Source organism: Geotrypetes seraphini, chromosome 16 (assembly GCF_902459505.1).
Source record: "Geotrypetes seraphini chromosome 16, aGeoSer1.1, whole genome shotgun sequence".
NCBI classification, from domain to species: Eukaryota; Metazoa; Chordata; class Amphibia; order Gymnophiona; family Dermophiidae; genus Geotrypetes; species Geotrypetes seraphini.
Genome location: NC_047099.1, coordinates 49,420,950 through 49,441,337, shown reverse-complemented (window position 1 = coordinate 49,441,337; position 20,388 = coordinate 49,420,950). Strand labels below are relative to the sequence as shown.

At 45.9% G+C, this 20,388-nt stretch overlaps 1 protein-coding gene across 4 annotated transcripts in view; it reads right to left on the bottom strand.

Moving 5' to 3' along the window:
* The window catches only part of SLC44A2 (solute carrier family 44 member 2), a 47,490-nt gene extending 29,543 nt beyond the window's left edge, over window positions 1–17,947 (bottom strand). For 2 of the 4 annotated variants that reach the window (XM_033924206.1, XM_033924203.1), the window contains exons 1-3: window positions 4,370–4,421; window positions 3,254–3,302; window positions 2,412–2,485 (exon numbers count right to left, since the gene is read on the bottom strand). In XM_033924206.1, the coding sequence (XP_033780097.1) occupies window positions 2,412–2,485; window positions 3,254–3,302; window positions 4,370–4,406 (160 nt within the window). In that variant the 5' untranslated portion in view covers window positions 4,407–4,421. Of the gene's footprint in view, window positions 1–2,411; window positions 2,486–3,253; window positions 3,303–4,369; window positions 4,422–17,864 lie in introns of those variants that run through there. The other 2 variants (XM_033924202.1, XM_033924204.1) reach the window with 2 other exon arrangements.
* Between the last annotated feature and the right edge of the window lie 2,441 nt (window positions 17,948–20,388).

The window sequence follows — 20,388 nt, the reverse complement described above, 5'->3', positions numbered from 1 at the left end:
CATTATAGAAGTTCAACCACCCCAGCGGGACCTCCCAGCTAAGTCCCTGGGTAGAGAAAAGATAGGTGCCACTCCCCCATCTAGGACCAGTCATACCATACATCCACATCCATACAAACAACCACCCTACCCATGCACACCCAGCCATACAACCCCAAAAGCCCCCCACACACTCCCCCCCCAACCCAAGACCTTCCTCAGCAGTAGCTCCCTTCCCCAGCCCCGCACCACCCAAAGACACACCTCCCACCCCGCTCGCCAGGGAGCCCCCCCACCTCCCCTCCACATCCAAAAAGAGAAAAAAGAACTCAGCAACGATAACACTGTGCCCCACCAAACGGGTGGACATAGAAAGACAAAACTGAGTCACAAGAGTCCTGCAGAATCAGAAAGGTCCTTACTGGGCCCTGGAAGAGAGCACAAAGACTCCAGTCCGGGAATCCCAGTGTCCTGTCAGGAGTACACTCTGGAGACTTCCCTGTTCAAGATTCGTCAGTAGGGAATGCTACAGGTCCTGCAATAGTCAGCCCGGTCCACGTGACCAGTTGTGCCTGGAGAAAACCAGCAGCCTCAAAGTTTGTCCACAAAGCGGCGGGCCTCATCTGCGTCTTGCAAGGTGAATGATTTGCCATCCCTCCAAACTCGCAGCTTAGCAGGAAAAGCGAGGGCGAACTGGAATGCAGCACCGAGCAGAAAGGTGACATCAACTTGCGCTGCGCCGCCACTCTGACAAAGTAATCATTGAAGAGAAGAATCTTCACTCCCTTGTATTCCAGAGGTCCTGCCCTGCGATATGCCCGTAGAATGGACTCCTTCTCACGCCAGTTGACATAGCGGGCAATGGCGGTGCGTGGTCTCCTGTTCTCCGCTTGCTGCATGGACCCAATCCGGTGGGCACGCTCACAAGCGAAGGCCATACCAGACTCTTGCAGCTGCAACTGTTCTGGCAGCCAGTTGGAGAAAATGTGGTACAACTCCGCATCCGCAACCGCCTCTGGAAGCCCCACCAGCCTAAGATTGTTCCGACGGCTCCTGTTCTCCTGCTCGTCCAGCTGTACTTTCAGGGCCTCTGTTTCCTTTTGCAGCGTGATCACTCGGGCATCCAGGCCACTACAGACATCTTCCTGCCCAGAAATCCGCTGCTCCATGTTGGCAATCCGGCGCGCATGAGAATCAAATTTTTCATGCATCTCCTCCATTCCCGATTGTAGCTTATTAAGACGGTCCGCCAGCGCAGCCGACACCGACCGCGTGATCTCCTGCACCCAGTCCCCTGCGGGGACCGTGAAAGTGGCGGTTTCCGTCGCCATCTTGGTCGGGGTCAGGGCCGGCCTTTCTTTAGCTGCCCGAGCCTGTTTCACAGGCATTCCAATCCGATTAAAACGCCGCAGCCGCAGCGGAACGCAAGACTCACTTTTACTTGGCAGGGCAGCCGCTCGGTGGGGAGGAAAGCAGGATATAATCGCCGATTTAGCGGGGGATCTGAGGGAGCTCCGCCAGCACGCGTCCTATCAGGTAGGCTGCATCACGTGACCCCCCACACTCCTTTTTAATGCAAAAATTAATAACCACTCATTATAATTATGAAATACAATCCTCTTGTGCAAATTAAAACAGATCTATTACTACTGCTACATTTTCTACTAGCATTACTATATCTACTCTCTCGTTATCTGTGAGAAAAATCAACAGTACCGGGCTGTATAGTGAATGTGGGAGGGATGTGGCGCGGTGTTTGAAGCTATAGCCTCAGCACCCTGGGGTTGTGGGTTCAAACCCCGTGCTGCTCCTTGTGACCCTGGGCAAGTCACTTAATCCTCTATAGCCCCAGGTACGTTAGAGAGATTGTGAGCCCGCCGGGACAGAGAGGGAAAAATGCTTAAGTACCTGATTGTAAAACCGCTTAGATAACCTTGATAGGTGGTATATAAAATCCTAATAATAAACTAAACTATAATGAATATAAATGTTAATTTTTATCTGATCCTCACAGACCCCCTGAAACCCATCCATTGTCTCCAGGTTAAGAACCCCTGCACTAAAGGATTCCTCTCCTTCCTGGAATGTCAACATGTGGAGTTTCACAAAATCTCTACTTTTAACACTACCGTCATCCCCCACCCTGCCCCAAGTAAACACAGGCAGCAGAATGAAACAATTTCTAGTCTCTTGCTCTCTGCCTACCAGACTGCCAGCAGAGACACAAGTACACCCCTGGACCAGATGGTTACCCTATGAGTCTGTAAAAAGAGTTGCCATAGAAATAGCCTTAGGGTCTCCCCTACAGCAAAGCAGTGGCCAGCATCTGAATTCTGAAGCCATTTCTTCTCTTGTCCTGTGTGCATCAAATCTTATTTAGGTGTTTTTTTCCCCCACACTCTCCTTTCCCAAGTCCTAGATGAGATACATACCCACAAATCCAACCACAAAGTAGCCAAGGATGGCAATGACAATGAGGATGCAGCATACGATATCAGTGCAGCCTCTGTCAGAGAGAAGAAACACCAGGTTAACATTTCACAAGTGTGAAGAAGTAGGAATTCCATTTCATTGTTCTCCACTTCTTCAAAGGAAATCATTTAAAGTTGATACAAAACCTCCGACTCCAACCTCTAGCGCACGAAAGAGCAGGGCGTTGGGGGCGATCAGGCGCGCAGCCCCCTCTCTCATCAATTTCCTGTTTTGGGGCAGGGGACCGGAGGACAAGCACATGTGGATCGTGGCCCCGCAACTGCTTCATGCACCCCCCTCCGCCTACTGCTTGGAGGTGTGCTCCACCCCAGGTAGCCAGCAAGCCAGATACGCAACCATCTCCAGCTCCCCTCTTTTCCTACACTTTGGCTTTGAATTTTTTTGTTCCGGGAAATATAACATTATGTCTTCCTTTACAAGTATTTTAGAACCAGGACAAAAATATATTTTTATATATATAAAAGAGTATAAAATGTTAAGTTTAGTATATATCATAACGTTGTAAGTTTTTATTTTGAAGCTGGAGTCAGAGTCGGTACATTTTTACTGACTGACTCTGTTGCCTGGTATAGAGCAGATTCCCGGACGACCAGAAAAATTAAAGACATTTATTCTGGAGAAATGCCTTTTCCCTCTCATGGCTCCCCCTCCCTCCGGATCTGCGGTTACTGGGTGCTGCTGGGAAGTTTTTCCCTGATGTATAACATGAGTAGATGAGATATTTTTATGGCATGTCAGCTTCCCATGCAGAGCCTCTCGGTAGGAATTTCCTCTTTTTTACCTGTTGTGAATGGGACCTTTGAAAGTCGGATCATACTTCCGAGGCTCACCTGGGAAAGGAAAAAAATAAAACACTATCAGCTTTCCCAGTTACATACAAGACAATCCATGATGTGACCAGAGCGTGCAGCTACCAGGGCTGGGTGGCGTGAGCTTAGGCTAGCACAGGGTGATTTAATGCAGAGGAGTGAACTGATCCTCTTGAAAGTGCAATAACCAATAATTGGATTGAAACCCCAAGCAGAGAGCTCGGTGTTGGGCCACCTTGCAGCCAGAGGTAGTGTCAGAAGCAAGATTGGAAGCAGGAGCCAGCAGGCCCAGTGACACCACAGAGTATAACCCTGGGTAGACTTCACTTTACTGCACATACACACAAAATGCTGAATAAGCAAAATCACAAGCAGCAAAGTTTTTAGCAGACTTTTTATTCTTAACAAAAAATAATAATAATTTTCAGTGTAAAGTACGAGTCTCAAACCCCCCCCACAAAAGCAGTTCTGCATACGTGAACCTCTGGAGGAAATGAAAGAAAAGAATTGAGTGAATTGAAAAAAAAGCCTGGGATAAGCCCAGAGGATCCTTAACTGCTGGGGGTGGGGGGGGGGGGTGAAGTTGAGAAGTAAAGCCTGAGATATCTATGCTTTAAATTTTGGAGGGTGGAGTGCACAGAGACGGTGTAACCCCCGATTACTGTGCCTTCTACTGAAAGGGCGAGCAGAGATCTCAGCAGGGAACCGACCATTGCCCACACTGCAATTCACAGGATGCAACACCTTCTCAGTTTTAACAAAGAGCGCACGCCATTCATCTGGGTTTAGGGGACCTGGGGGCCCTCCCATTTCCACAAAAGATGGCTGGCATGCACGAGGCTATTTTTAACAGTAAAAGCCATTCAGAAGCTTTGCCCGAGTCACACTTTACGCTCTTTAGCAAGAAGATCGGGTCCAAACAGATTTCCATTTATGTCATCTTGGATAATTCTTGGTAGGGAAACATCCCAAGGCAGGAAAGAAACAACTCTTTTTAAAGTTAACACAAAAGCAACCTGGAAAATGAGTTCAGCCGAGGCTGGGGGGGCTGCACTGAGGCCCCCTCCCCCCCCCCGACCCTTTCTTACCTTGTTTCCCATAATAATTCTCTTCTTCTGCCCCCATGCTAATAGGGCGCAGCTCTCTGGGCACCTATCCTTGCTTTCTTTTCCCCTCCCTTGGTCTCTGTCAGCTGCTTTCACACACCCAATGGGCTCACTCCTGGCTGAACTGGTTTAACCAGGTACAGGTAAAAAGAAAAGCCTTCCCCTTTTCCTCTGTCCCAGCCCTCCTCCTCCTCTCAGCTCTCTCCCTCCTGTGCCAGGGGATGGGGCAGTTGATTCTTCCCAGGAAGAGCCACTGGAAGGTCTTGGACACTCATATTTAGGTGATCTACCATGTTAATTTCTAAAGGATGAAGGCAGTCTACAAGTCCCACAGTGTTCCAGGGAGCTCAGTGGTTGGTGGCTCTATTCGGCTCTGGTTGACAAGCTGGGGATAGAAAAGAAAGACTACATTCCAAAGGGCACACCCGGAAAATAGCAAGGGCTGATCCTCTGTCTGTTAAGCCTTTTTGGCTCTAGTAAGCTTTATTTCTGGTTTGCTTTAAAGGAAAGGCAAGCAATTCTCACCATCCTCTTTCCCCTTGACTTCATTCTTCAGCTGTCTGTGCTGTATTCATGCTTCATACATACTAATGCAATCCTTGCTCGAGTCCTTGATGACATACCTGCTGTAATATGTCAACCGCTTTATTTGCACCCCAGAAAGGCATTTTCTCAAGCATCTAACAAACACATCTGCTCATCAGCTGCTTTACTTAAGATGTCTGCATGGGGCTCTGATGAAGATTTGCTCTTCAGTTTGTGCTGTATTCATTCTTTACTTATGACATCTGCATGGGGCTCTGATAAGATTCTCCCTTCAGTTTTTCTCACTCTATTCTTGCTTTACATTACTGTGTGCTGTTTGCACAGAGTTCCCAGGATCACACAGCCTAAAAGATATCTTGAGGCCTCCAGCTGAAATACAAGACAACTGCAAGAAAGGCTGCGATTTCAGGGCTTGGGGGGGGGGGGTTTGCACACCATAGCAAAGGAAGATTGAGTCACTCCTTCCACTGCTCCCACAGTCATCAAGGCCGTTAGACACGCCCCAGAGAAAGGGAGGGTAAGGCTGTCTTGGAAAACAAAAGTCCAAGAATTCCCTTCACAGCCGGAGACATGGAGGGAACAAAACAGAAAAATGACGGCAGAAAAGGGCCACAGCCCATCAAGTCTGCCCACTCCAGTGACCCTTCGCCCTGATTTTGCCGACCCACCCCCTCCTTTACATCATTAGAGATCCCACGTGAATATCCCATTTATTTTTAAAATCTGCCACGTGTGAGACAGAAGCAAAGAGAAAGAGTGAGAATACTAAAAATAAAAAATGGATGAGAAAAAGCTAGAGAGAGAGAGAGAAAAAAAAGGAGAAATGAGCTTCTGTAAAGGTGTTACAATACAGAGTTGTTATTAATACTGACATAATTATGCTATAATCAATCTTACTTATCAGAGATTTAATACATACCAAATTTCTCTCATTCATTGGGGTTATCTAGCTAAGGGAGGAGGATCGCTAGGACTGGTTTGGGTAGGCCTGACAGATTCTAAATTCGAGGAGGCTATTTTTAGTGTGACCTTAGAGCCACATTGCTCCCAGCTCTCCCCACCCCATGGGTTGGGAACTGGATCAGCCAGCAAGAACTCTTATATAAGGACACCCTAGGACTTATTGAATCTCTAGTAGGAAGCTGAATGAATTTCGGTCTCAGTGCTGTTTCAGTTTGGTCTCCTTTCAGTTTTGGCTGAAAACAAACAAAAAAATGCTATATAGTCTACAGCTCCCAGAACCACATGTAGCCTCTACCCCAGTCGGCCACATTAGTGGTCTAGATAAGTGGCATAGCAAGGATGGAGGTGCCCTCCCCCACCCCTCCGCCACGCACAAACTATTCAAAGCAGTCAAAACACACGAAGACTGTGAAAAATTGCAAGAAGACATTAGGAAATTGGAAGAACTGGGCATCCAAATGGCAGATGAGATTTAATGTGGACAAAAGCAAAGTGATGCTCATCCTTGTGACCCTGGGCAAGTCACTCAATCTTCCATTGCCCCAGGTACATTAGATAGATAGTGAGCCCACTGGGACAGAGAGGGAAAATGCTTGATTACCCGATTGAAAATTGCTTAGATAAAAAGGAAGAATAATCCAAATCATAGTTACCTTATGCTAGGGTCCATCTTAGGAATCGACACCCAAGAAAAAGATCTGGGTGCCAATGTAGACACTACAGTGAAATCTTCTGCCCAGTAAGTGGCGGTGGCCATAAAGCAAGCAGGATGCTAGCAATTATTAGGAAAGGGATTGATTTATTTGTTTAAAATACTGTAATTTATAACCCACCTTATCCACAAATGTAGGTGAGGAACAATAAAACAAACACAAAACAACATTACAGACACGATATAAATACAAAAACAACATTACCAAACGTTGCAGCAAAACACATAATTGATAAAATCAAATGCAAATCAGCATCACAAGCAAACATTTATAGACTTTACCCCCCCCCAAAAAACACACTAATACAGCAAAGTCTTCATCCCTTTCATAAGGTGTAAAAGCACACTAGATTGGCGCAAGAATAACGGAAGAGCATTCCAAAGCATCGGACCCTGGACCGAAAGCATTGACTTTCGGTTACTCAGTAGATGCACCACAGCCAATGAAGGAACTTCCAAGCAAAATTTGTCTGAGGAACGCAACTCGCGTAACAGATGATACCACCGCAACAGAGCACGAACGCTCAACGGATAGTTAGACTGAAACACTTTATAAAGATCTAGCAGAGAACTTTAAACTCCACCTGCGAGGCAATGGGTAACCAATGAATCTCATGAAGTATCGGAGTGATAGGGTCATACTTCGAGGGGTGTACGATAAGATGCGCTGTAGCATTCTCAGTTAGCTGTAAAGCTTGCAAAACGGAATTGCAATAATCCAGCAGAGGGGACATCCACGTGACGACAGAACAAAAATTATCCAGAGAAATAGTCACGTAACCTCCGTACCAAACGCAACTTTAAAAAGCACCCCAAAGATTACCTTCTTAATCTGAGCCTTGAAGGTCAAAGTGGAATCAAAGACAACTCCCAGATGGTAAATAAGACTGAGAATATTACCGTATAATGCCTCTATATTGCTCCATGGTGTATCCTTACCTTCAGTATTTCGCACAGTTCTGTTCGCCGTATCTCAAGAAAATATAGGTGGAATTAGAAAAGGTTTGAAGAAGAGTGACCGAATTATAAAGGGGATGGAACTCCTCTTGTATGAGGAAAGACTAAAGAGGTTGGGGCTCTTCGGCTTGGAAAAGGTTGAGGGGGGACATGATTGAGGTCTACAAAATTCTGAGTGGTAAGAATGAATCAATTTTTCAATTAAATTACATAGAAATATTTTTAAAACAAATAGGAGATTTTGGTTTTCACTCGGTGAATAGCTAAGCTCTGGAACTCATTGCCAGAGGATCTGATAAAAGCAGTTAGGGTTTAAGAAATGTTTGGACAAGTTCCTGGAAGAAAGGTTCATAGTCTACTATTGAGACATTAGGAAAGCTGCTGCTTGCCCTGGATCGGTAGCATGCAATGTTGCTACTCTTTAGGTTTCTGCCAGGTACTTGTGACCTGGATTGGCCACTGTTGGAAACAGGATACTGGGCTTGATGGACCTTCAGTCTGTCCCAGTATGGCAACTTTTACGTTCTTATGTGAGCCAAGTATAGGACAATCAAGCCATTGTGACATCACTGATGAGTTTGGCTCTTAGGCATTGGTGGAATGAGGCATTATGACATCACAGTTGCTACTCTTTGAGTTTCTGCCAGGTACTTGGAACCTGGGTTTGCCACTGTTGGAAACAGGATACCAGGCTTGATGGACCATTGGTCTCACCCAGTATGGCTATTATTATGTAAGAGATACATTTTCAATATTTCTATTTAAGTATGCATGACAAGTTCCGCCAGGACGTCATTCAACTCCCTGAGCACCCTGGGATGTAGTTTGTCTGGTCCCATAGCTTTGTTCACCTTAAGTCTTGATAGCTCATAGTAGACACTGCTGGGTGTAAATTAGAAATTTCGAAACGAGTCTTCTGAGCTCTCCCAGAGCTCAGAAGACTCGTTTCGAAATTTCTAATTTACACCCATTTAGAAGTTTGGCTTACATTCATTTAGAAGTTCTAATTTACATTCATTTAGAAGTTTGGCTTTATCGGAGTCTGATTCTACATAGTTCCCGTTGGGTTTCCTAAGGCATACTATCCCATCTGTGTTTCTTTTTCTATATTAGTGACAGAAAAAGAAACACAGATGGGATAATACGTCTTAGGAAACCCGACGGGAACTATGTAGAATCGGACTCCGATAAAGCCAAACTTCTAAATGAATACTTCTGCTCAGTCTTCACTTGCGATGCGCCGGGATGCGGCCCTCAGCTGCAGACAAGGGAGAGCAGACAAGGGAGAGTGATCATTAGCGAAGACATAAAGACTGCCAATCAAGTGGAGAAAGCTTCATCCAAGGCTAGACAAATCATAGGTTATATCCGTAGAAGTTTCATCAGCCGTAAGCCTGAGGTCATAATGCCGTTGTACAGATCTATGGTGAGACCCCATCTGGAATACTGTGTACAATTCTGGAGACCACATTACCAAAAGGATGTGCAGAGAATTGAGTCGGTTCAGCGAATGGCCACCAGGATGGACTCAGGACTCAAGGATCTTCCGTATGAGGAACGGCTGGGTAAGTTACAGCTTTACTCACTCGAGGAATGCAGAGAGAGGGGAGACATGATCGAGACGTTCAAATATATCACGGGCCGTATCGAGGTGGAAGAAGATATCTTCTTTCTTAAAGGACCCACGGCAACAAGAGGGCATCCACTGAAAATCAGGGGTGGGAAATTTCATGGCGACACCAGAAAATATTTCTTCACCGAAAGGGTGGTTGACTGCTGGAATAATCTTCCACTACAGGTAATCAAGGCCAGCAGTGTGCCAGATTTTAAGAAAAGATGGGACTGGCATGTGGGATCTCTTCATGGAGGAAGTTAGGGAGTGGGTCACACGTGTGGGCAGACTAGATGGGTCGTGGCCCTTTTCTGCCGTCATTTTCTATGTTTCTATGACAACTGATAAAAGACTATACGGCCTATCCAATCTGTCCATCTATACCAACTACTAATCTCTACAGTCCCTTCCTCAGAAAATCCTCTGTGTTCATCCCACACTTTTTTGAATTTAGATACATCTCTGTGGTTTTAGATGGCACAACATTTTGTGGGCTACTGAACCCCCCAGTGCTTTCAGCTGAGATATAACCAGGGGTAACCTATCCTCTAGCCCAGTTCAATCAAGCACAGATGGTTTCAGTCCTGGCTGTGTCCCATTGAAGTTAAGAACATAAGACTAGCCTTATTGGGTCAGACCAATGGTCCATCAAGTCCAGTAGCCCGTTCTCATGGTGGCCAATCCAGGTCACTAGTCCCTGGTCAAAACCCAACGAGTAGCAATATTCCATGCTACCAATCCAGGGCAAGCAGTGGCTTCCGTCATGTCTTTCTATGGACTTTTCCTCCAGGAACTTGTCCAAACCTTTCTTAAAACCAGCTATGGTAAAACTGAAGGGGGACTTGATATGCGGCTCCCTGCATGCAACAGGGCAAAGCCAGGCCTGGATCAGCCTGTTTTCGCTGATCTGGGATGAGCTGGCAACCCATAGTGCCACCTGAGCCAAGGAGGAAGAGTACCAGCAGCCCATCCTTCACTCAAAGATGTGCTTTAAGCCTTTCCTTTAGGGACACCGCATGCATTAAGACCACTTTGGATTCCATTAGGCCCTTTCCAGCTGATGAAAGGCGGGGGGGAAGGATGAAGCCAAGAGAACAACTGAATCAGACTTTAATCTAGATCAGTCTTGTCCAATTTCAGTCCTGAATGCTCTGCACTGCTCCCAAATCTCATAGGAACTCTATGAGTGTCGGGAGCAGTGCAGAGCATTGGGCGCACCAGCCTGCACTAAAATCCGCTGCCGTGGTTTTGTAAAGGGGGGAGGGGGTAAGATACTGTTAGCTCATAAAACTCTGTTTGAGTAACAGCCTCCGGATTTATCATCGTTAGTATTGTTTTATGCTCCTCGTTAATTATTAAGATCTTTTCATGATAATAGAGTAGCCTTACCTCATATTTCTAAGGCTCATTTGGCGTCTACTAGAAATTTTACCTAGTCCCAGTTTTATGGAATAGTTTACCTTTGGAATTAAGGAAAGATGAATCTTTAGTAAGGTTTAAAAAGAATTTAAAGGTGCATTATTTTCAATTAGCTTTTCCTTTTTAACTCAGCTGACTGGATTCCTTTGTGTTTTCTGCATGTGAATATATATTTTATCTGGGGTGTTTGAGCTATCTTTCCTGTTTTTAATGGAGTTCTTTTATTGCTGTATTGAATTATTTTGTAAACTGTTTTGTTGTTATTTGTAGATTAAATGGTATAGAAAGAGTTTTAATAAAGATAAACGACCGTGGTGAGCCATTATGTGCATCGGTAGGGAAAATACTTCAACGCTAAACCCGTAAGATCTGGTTTAGCGTTGATCGTTAAAAAGCACAGTGAGTTTAGAGAAGGGGTCTCAAAGTCCCTCCTTGAGGGCCGCAATCCAGTCAGGTTTTCAAGATTTCCCCAATGAATATGCATGAGATCTATGTGCATGCACTGCTTTCAATGCATATTCACTGGGGAAATCCTGAAAACCCGACTGGATTGCGGCCCTCAAGGAGGGACTTTGGGATCCCTGGTTTAGAGCATCTGGACCCTACTCTATAATCCAGCCCCGCTTCTCCTGCTGTTCCTGCTCCCTCACAATTCACAGTTCCACTTCCCTTTTCTTCAGAAATTAAGCCCTGGGTGAAGGTTAAGAATAGCCTTACTGGGTCAGACCAATGGTTCATCAAGCCCAGTAGCCCGTTCTCACGGTAGCCAATCCCAGTCCCTAGTACCTGGCCAAAACCCAAGGAGTAGCAATATTCCATGCTACCGATCCAGAGCAAGCAGTGGCTTCCCCCATGTCTTTCTCAATAACAGACTATGGACTTTTCCTCCAGGAACTTATCCAAACCTTTCTTAAAACCAGCAAAGCTATCCGCTCTTACCATAACCTCTGGCAATGCGATCCAGAGCGTAACTATTCTCTGAATGAGAAAAAAAATTTCCTCCTATTGGTTTTAAAAGTATTTCCCTGTAACTTCATCGAGTGTCCCCTAGTCTTTGTCATTTTTGACCGACTGAAAAATCGATCCACTTGTACCCGTTCTACTCCACTCAGGATTTTGTAGACTTCAATCCATCTCCCCTCAGCTGTCTCTTTTCCAAGCTGAAGAGCCCTAACCATTTTAGTCTTTCCTCATACGAGAGAAGTTCCATCCCTTTTACCATCTTGGTCGCTCTTCTTTGAACCTTTTCTAGCGCCACAACATCTTTCTTGAGATAAGGAGACCAGAATTGAACACAATATTCCAGATGAGGTCGCACCATGGAGCGATACAGGGGCATTATAACATTCGTAGTCTTGTTAACTATCCCTTTTTTAATAATTCCTAGCATCCTGTTTGCTTTCTTGGCCGCTGCTGCAGATTGTGTCCAGGGAGGGATCATTTGCATCGCTGGCACCCACAATCTTTTTAGCAAGCTGGCACCTATAATTAATTTGGATTATTGTTTGCAAAAAACATTACCAGGTCAATGAATAAGGTGAAGGAAAACAAAGAGCCACTTGCAAGATTGTGGAGGATTTACAAAAAGGAGTGCGAGAAAGAGAAGGGAGAATACAGAAAGGAAGGGGGAAGGAATCTAATTCCTTTTCCCCATTCCATACCAACAGGAAAAAAAAAAGTTCAAAAAGTTTTAGATCATCCTAGAGATGGGAGTGATAAAAGAAAGCTGTGGCTGGCGGTGGTTGGAATCCCCTGACGTGACTGGGGCACTCTGCAATGTCAGGCCTCCCACACCCTTTTCCAGCCTTTAATAACTGTTCTCTCTCCCTCCTGTCTCTCCAAATCCTGGAGTCAGCAGGATGAGACAGGAAGCCTACAATCTCTAATCCTAAACCAAACCAGCAGAGGGCCGTGCCTGGGCTCCTCAAAATCCAGCTGGCACAGAGAGGAAGGGCCCGAGGGCATTTCATCTGTTCCAGCTCTGCTGCTGGCATTTTCTAAGCACAAGCTATGCATTGTTTCCGACAAGACTCAAGAATGTTCATTAAAAACTAAATACATAAATAAACTATTTAAATGTTTATATTCCATTTTTGGTGGTGGTGGGGTTTTTTTGGTCACTTATATATATTTTTTTTTCCCAGTTTGGTGCCAGCCTTCAAAGTCTTTTCTCTCTCGAGTTTAAATATTAAGAATACTGGTACCCTTTCTGCTATCTTATCCTAAGGACATGATAAATTAAATCATCTGGACTTAGCACAGCTAAAATCCACATTGCACACTCGGCCCACCAAACAAGCTGATCCAGTCCTGGTTTTGCCCCTTTGCATGCTGGGACTTGTAGTTTGTCATTTCCCTATCACATTCCCCAAGAAAAAGCAAGCAGCAGCTCAGAGCCACTAGGCATGCATGTCCTAGAGATAGCTAAAGGTGTGATGGTTCACCTAAAGTCCCGACAGTGAACTGAGGTCAGGACACAAAAGCTGAAGGTTTGACTAGTGGAATCAATACTCTAAAAACAGGCCCTACTGCTTCCATTATATGCAATTAGATCTCATGCATATTCATTTGGAAAATCCTGAAAACCCAACCTGGTGAGGGCCAAGGTTGGACACCCCTGCTCTAAACACAGGCCCTACCTGGGGATCTGAAGACAAGTGCACGGCCCCCATCAGCCAGCTTTTCCCCTAATCTGAGAAGTCTGATGGACTCTGCAGAGGCCTCCCACTCATTCCAAGGAACAGATGCCCGGGGATCAGCCAGTGGCATACTAAGGGGGGGGGGGGGCAGGGGTGTCAGTCCGCCCCGGGTGCAGCCTTAGCGGGGGTGCACAGCCGGACAGGTCCGTAAAATTCCTGGGCTGCGACGACACTCAGCAGCATCGGCTTGTTACTAAAAATCATGTTTTTCGTACAGATGGGGGGGGGGGTGCCAAAAAATGATGGGCCCCGGGTGTCACATATGCTAGGTACGCCACTGGGATCAGCAACTACATGACACATTCTGCAGCTCTCCCTGCTCGATAAGATTTAATCACAAGACACTCTTTTACTACTTCATTGGCCCAGGGAAATTCTCCCTCTTTCAACAAAATGAGATGGTTTCTTGGTTAATATCCAGCTTGCAACAAAGATTCCGGGCATCTGACCTCCCAAATCAATGCATCTATTAATTTCAGGTTGTCTTCTGTGTACACAAAGCCATACAACATGAGGGTGATTATTATTTTTTTTTTATGTAAGTGCCAGTAGGAAAAAGGAGATATTGATGCCCTTGTATAAGACTGTGGTGAGACCTCATTTAGAATATTGTGTACAATTCTTGAGTCCCCACCTTCAAAAAGATATCAAAAGGATGGAGTCGGTCCAGAGGAAGGCTACTAAAATGGTATGTGGTCTTTATCATAAGGCGTATAGGGACAGACTTAAAGATCTCAATTTGTATACTTTGGAGGAAAGGCGGGAGAGCGGAGATTTGATAGAGACGTTTAAATACCTACATGGCGAAAATGCGCCTGAGTCGAGTCTCTTTCATTTGAAAGGAAGCTCTGGAATGAGAGGGCATAGGATGAAGTGAAGAGGTGATAGGTTCCGGAGTAATCTGAGGAAATACTTTTTTACAGAAAGGGTGGTAGATGCTTAGAACAGTATCCTGGAAGAGGTGGTGGAAACAGAGACTGGGTCTGAATTCAAAAGGGCCATGGATAGGCACGTGGGGTCTCTCAGAGAGAAAAAGAGATAATGGTTACTGCAGATGGGCAGCCTAGATGGGCCATTTGGCCTTTATCTGCCATCATGCTTCTATGTTTCTATCAGTGAACACAGCACTGTATAGTCACATAAAGAAAGACCTGAAACAGTGTTAAGAATTAAAAACAGGAAACAGGCTGGTTGAATGATTTTCACAGACCACAGGCTCAAATCCTGACTCAAAGACAAGAAAATAAAAATCCTGTGTCGTCAGTTTTTGCTTTTGAAACCAGGAGTTAGTTTCATTGTTAAATGTATAGTGAGATATTAATCTTTGAAATATGTTTTCTTTGAACCTTCTCAGCTAACTGCTTTTCTGCCTATGAAGTGCCTTTAATGAGTATGAAGTTTAAAGCTCTTAGAATGGAATTATATTCTGTATCCAGGCGCTAAATGATAATGTGTAATTTTTGGATCCAAATGGTGTCTTGCCTTTTCTTATTTCCTCTTAATTTTAATCTAGACTATATCACTCTTTTCTGTACAAGTGCTTTGCTTGATATAATTATGAAATATGATAAATTTTAAAACGAGAAAAAAAACCTGTTACATCCTGGGCACATGAGATTATGACCGCCAGTCTCTGAAAAATTAGTAAAATGTGAGATATTCGACTATCAAAAGTTATTATGGGGTAATTAATTCTAATATTAAAGGGAGTGATACTATTGATGTTTTCATACTTGGGATCTAGCTAGGTACTTGGGATCTGGGTTAGCCATTGTTGGAAACAGGATCCTGGGCTTGATGGACCTTTGATCTGTTCCAGTATGGCAATTCTTAAGTACTTATGAGAGCCAAGTGTAGGATAATGAAGCCATTGTGACATCACTGCTGAGGTTGGCTCTTAGGCATTGGCGGAATGAGGCATTATGACATCACAGTCTCAGCTCTGGAGTGTTGCTACTCTTTGGGTTTCTGCCAGGTTCTTGAGCCCTGGGTTGGCCACTGTTGGAAACAGGATTCTGGGCTTGATGAACCTTTGGTCTGTCTTATGTTCTAATGTGAGCCAAGTAAAGGACAATGAAGCCATTGTGACATCACTGCTGAGGTTGGCTCTTAGGCATTGGTGGAATGAGGCATTATGATATCACAGTCTCAGCTCTGGAGTGTTGCTACTCTTTGGGTTTCTGCCAGGTTCTTGGGCCCTGGGTTGGCCACTGTTGGAAACAGGATACTGGGCTTGATGGACCTTCACTCTGTCCCAGTACAGCAACTCTTATGTTCTTATGAGCTCCCTAATGTTGAAAATCAGCGCAAAGCTCCTTTTTCTCTGCTTTAAAGTCAGATCACCCCCCTCCTCACCAACCGTTTTTTAGGCTTCTAAATATCAGTCCAGTGCCGTAGCAGGCAGGGCTGGACTTGTGTGGACTGTGGCCCCCTAAGCTGGGCAGGATGGACCACTGGTCTGACCCAGCGGCGGCATTTCTTAAGAGGCCCCCGTCAATTAGGTAGGAAGTCAATTTTAGGTTTTATAGACTATGACTAAAAATGCATCAAGAGACGCTAAGCCAGTGTCTCTCAAAACTGTGTGCCCCGAAGTGAATCCAGAATTTTAGAGCTTCTTTGATCAAGCCGCACTAGCGGGGTTAACGCGTGCGACTTTTCATCACGCGTTAACCCCCACGCTGGCCAAAAACTACCGCCTTAGCGGCTAGCGCTTCCCGCAGTTTAGCGTGGCTTGATAAAAGAAGCCCTTACTTTATTTTTAAAAATTCTCTTCATATATATACACTAGAATAGATGACATGTACGTCACGTACACAAGAGTCTGTGTGCTTAAGGATAGAACCGCCCAGCCAAGCATCATTCTTTGACGCGACTGGCCTTTGAAAACTAACGGCAAGTCATTTTAGCTCTTATGCAGTCGTTCTCCTAACTTGAGCCACAAAGCAATCAAGGCTCTGTTACCGTTTGGATCTTGTGAACCTGGATTTTCGGCTCTGATAGAAATTAAATGGAAAAGAAAAAAGATGGTGGATGATGAAATGCGTGTTTGCTTGTTGACTATCGAGCCGCGTTTTGAGTTCACTTGCGCTCAAAAAACAAGCACATCCGTCACACTGATGAGCAATTCTCTTTATCTAATTTCGTTTTACCGTTGTTACAATTCCCCAGACATAGCTTAAAGAACTTTAAATAACTGTTAAATGTCATTTCTTGTTGGTTTTTTAATTTTATAATTTCAATTGTAATGTGCCGTGAAAAACATTTGCTCTGTTTAGTGTGCCGGAGCTCAAAAGGTTTGAGAGGCACTGCCTAAGCTGTAGCTTATCTTGTTTATGCATAAAAGCAGCCCCGACAGAGGGACAGGGTGCCACCTATCCCCCCCTTGTTTTTTACGTACGAGCAATTATTTGAGAGGCAGCGAGTGTGTATGAGATATGGCCTTATGGAACAGGTTCTTGGCCATGCTCCCTCCCCATTGCTATGTGGCACAGATGAAGCGGATGTGTGTGGGCTGATGGGGGGGGGGGAAGAGGAGGGTACAGGATATACACTTTCAAAACAAGAGTACTCAGGTTCAGAATTTAACTGTTCCCTACAGCCTGTAGACTCAGAGCTTCCAAACTGTGGTTTGGGACACTGTATAGATGCATCATTATTCGACATATGGGGGGGGGGGGCCGGGGTCACATAATTTTATCTGGCTGCTATCAGGTCACAGTGACAAAAAAAAAAAAAATGGACAAGCATTGCTTGCTCTCAAGTGTTGCTCAGCTGAAGTTACACACACATTAGAGCAGGGGTGTTTCTGGAAGGGGTAAACCCTTCTTTAGGCCTCTAGGCTTGGGGGTACTGGGACCTGGGTTGGCCACTATTGAAAACTGGCTTGATGGACCTTTGATCTGTCTTATGTTCTTATGAGAGCCAAGTGTAGGACAATGAAGCCATTGTGACCTCACTGCTGAGGTTGGCTCTTAGGCATTGGTGGAATGAGGCATTATGACATCACAATCTCAGGACGTGGGTTGGCCATTGTTGGAAACAGGATCCTGGACTTCAGTCTGTCCCAGTATAGCAGCCAGCCCCTTTGCTCCATAAGACAGTAACATCAGCTGAGAAATGCTTTGCCTGCAGGGCTAGTGTTCTCTAGTGCAAGATCGGGCTTTCCTCTATCTTTTTTTTCTTAATTCACGTTTCTTATTAATTCTGTGCGCTGCGTTGATCTATTCGGGTGAGATTTTCACATCTCTGTGTGCAAAGGCAGCTGCCCCCGAAGGTAGCGGTTAAACTGAAGAACAGAAACAGATGTCCCCACCCTAAGGGGGGGGCTCAAGTCCTCCCGCTCCTCTGCGCCACGGCCCACGTGGCCAGACAAGTGAAAAGAAAGGGGGTCCAGTCGAGGCTTCCAGCGGCACCCCCACCCCCGATCAAGGCTCCCCCTCTACCCTTACAACTAAGCCAGCGGGTGCAGCGCCCCCTACTGGCCCGAATGAGACCTCAAGACGCCTAGGCTGCACTTAGGCGGCCAGAGCTCCCCCCCCCCCAAAGATTCAATGGATGCCAGCATCCTACCGTAGTCCCCCGGCGGGCTCCTCTCCCCGTCCCCCTCCATAGCTCGCCGCCTCTAGTGCAGCAGCTCCATCGGGACCCCGAAAGCTCTGGCTGGCTGCTGCTCGCAGCGCTGCGGTGCAACCCAATCCAGCGCCCCGCCCCGTGGGGGAGGAGCCTGAGCGGGGTTCTGCCGAGGGGGCGGGGCTTGGGACCGAGGTGGAGGTAGGCGGCGCCCCTTCCCGGGCTCTTTTCCTCTGCTTGGCAGGAATTCCGGAGGGAGGGGAAGATGGGAGAGAGATGCAAGAGGGAGGGAGGGAGGGAGGAAGTGAAACAAGAGAAGGAAAGAAGAAAGCAAAAAAGCTGCCAAGAAAGCTTTTGTTTGCAATGCACTGATGGCCTGGGGTAGAATCAGGGACTACAAATCCCAGGCTGCTTTGGGATGTAAGTTCCCAAACCAGGACTTACCAATAAAGTCTACCTCTTGGAGCTGGGTAACTTGGCAGCTTTGTAGGGGAAAATAGGGGAGGGGGTGCCAGAGGATTGATGAAAGGAAAGATCTCAATCAAGATCTTGTTGCTGCCACACCAAATTACTCATCTCTTGGAACTGCCGTTTATCCCAGGACAAGCAGGCAGCGTATTCTCAACAGGTGGGTGACGTCGTCCACAGAGCCCCCACGCGGACAGCTTTTCGAGCAAACTTGATTGAAGATCTCAAGTTTGCCAGTACTGCACCGCGCATGCGCGTGCCTTCCCGCTCAGCTACAGGGCGCGTCTCCTCAACGTGGTCTCCGTTCGTAGTTTTCCGCGGAGCCAGACTATATTACCATACACCTGCACCTGCCCTGCAGAGACATCAAAGAGAACAGTGTTAGGACAAGAATGTTCTCAGTGGTGGAACGCCCTTCCGAAGGAATTAAAACTAGAAAAGGACATCGGAATGTTCAAGAAAGGGTAAAGACCAGCCTCTTCACAGACTAACTAATAATGCAACATAGAGGAGATAGCTGGCTAGTTCCCTTTAGGAACACAACATAGAATACGATACAGATATTATATATGCAAACAGTGGCGTAGTAAGAGGGGCGGGGGGGGCATGGCACCCCTCCTCCCCTATGCTGGTCTTGGTGTTGAACTTCCATCCCAGAGCAGTGTGGGATTTGTAGTGCCTGGTCCTGCCTATTGAAATCAGTGTTGTAAGTCTCGTAATGCGCCAGGGATGGGCTGATCAGAAATCCAGGACTGTCCCCAAATCTCCAGCCTGGATAACTTATTGCTATTTCTACCGTGCCGCACTTTGTGCAGAGTCTGAAGTTTCCAGTTCAGTTTTGTCTGCCCATTTCTATTTTTAATTTGCAGTCACTTCTTCTGAAGGGAGGGACTGAATGCTAGACAGGGGGAGGAGGTGCTGAATGCCAGTGGGGCGCCAAGGGGACAAGCAATAGAAAAGAGAGAGCTGAAAATAGGACTAATATGGGGGGGGGGGGGGCTTAACCCGTAGGACAAGTTCAGTCCTACTAGATCAGAAAATTAGGTTTTCAAAAGATATGAAACTGCATGCTAGTTTTGCAGAAGAAGCGTTTTTAAAACTTAGCATTAGACCTGCCAAGTTCACCGGTTCCAGGAGGGAGATTTTTGGGATGGGCCTACATTTCTGACAACCCCCATATGACTCAAAGAATAATAGCATAAGAGTCTTATTTGTCTATATAGACCTCAGCGGTACCACCCATATGTATATAAACTTTTTACATAGAAACATAGAAAATGACGGCAGAAAAAGGGCCACAGCCCATCCAGTCTGCCCACACTAAGGACCCACCCCCTAACTACCTAAACGAAGAGATCCCACATACCTATCCCATCTTTTCTTAAAATCAGGTACGCTGCTGGCCTCAATTACCTGTTGTGGAAGATTATTCCATTGGTCAACCACCCTTTCGGTGAAGAAATATTTTCTGGAGTTGCCATGAAATTTCCCACCCCATGGGACCTTTAAGAAGAAAGAGATCTTCTAGCCCCTCGATACGGCCCATGACGTATTTGAACGTCTCGATCATGTCTCCCCTCTCTCTGCGTTCTTCGAGTGAGTATAGCTGCAACTTACCCAGCCGTTCCTCATACGGGAGATCCTTGAGTCCTGAGACCATCCTGGTGGCCATTCGCTGAACCGACTCAACTCTCCGCACGTCTTTTTAATAATGCGGCCTCCAGAATTGCACACAATATTCCAGATGGGGCCTCACCATGGATCTGTACAACGGCATTATGACCTCAGGTTGACCAAACTTCTGCGGATACAGCCCATGATTTGTCTAGCCCTGGATGAAGCTTTTTCCACTTGGTTGGCAGTCTTCATGTCTTCGCTAATGATCACCCCCAAGTCACGTTCTGCTACAGTCCTATCTAGGATCTCACCATTTAGGGTGTAAGTCCTGCATGGATTTTTGCCGCCAAGGCACCAATATTCGTCATTGGTCTCAACCTTTCAAATATTTTCAATGCTTTCAATACTTTAGATTAAATTTCATAGATAGATATTCATC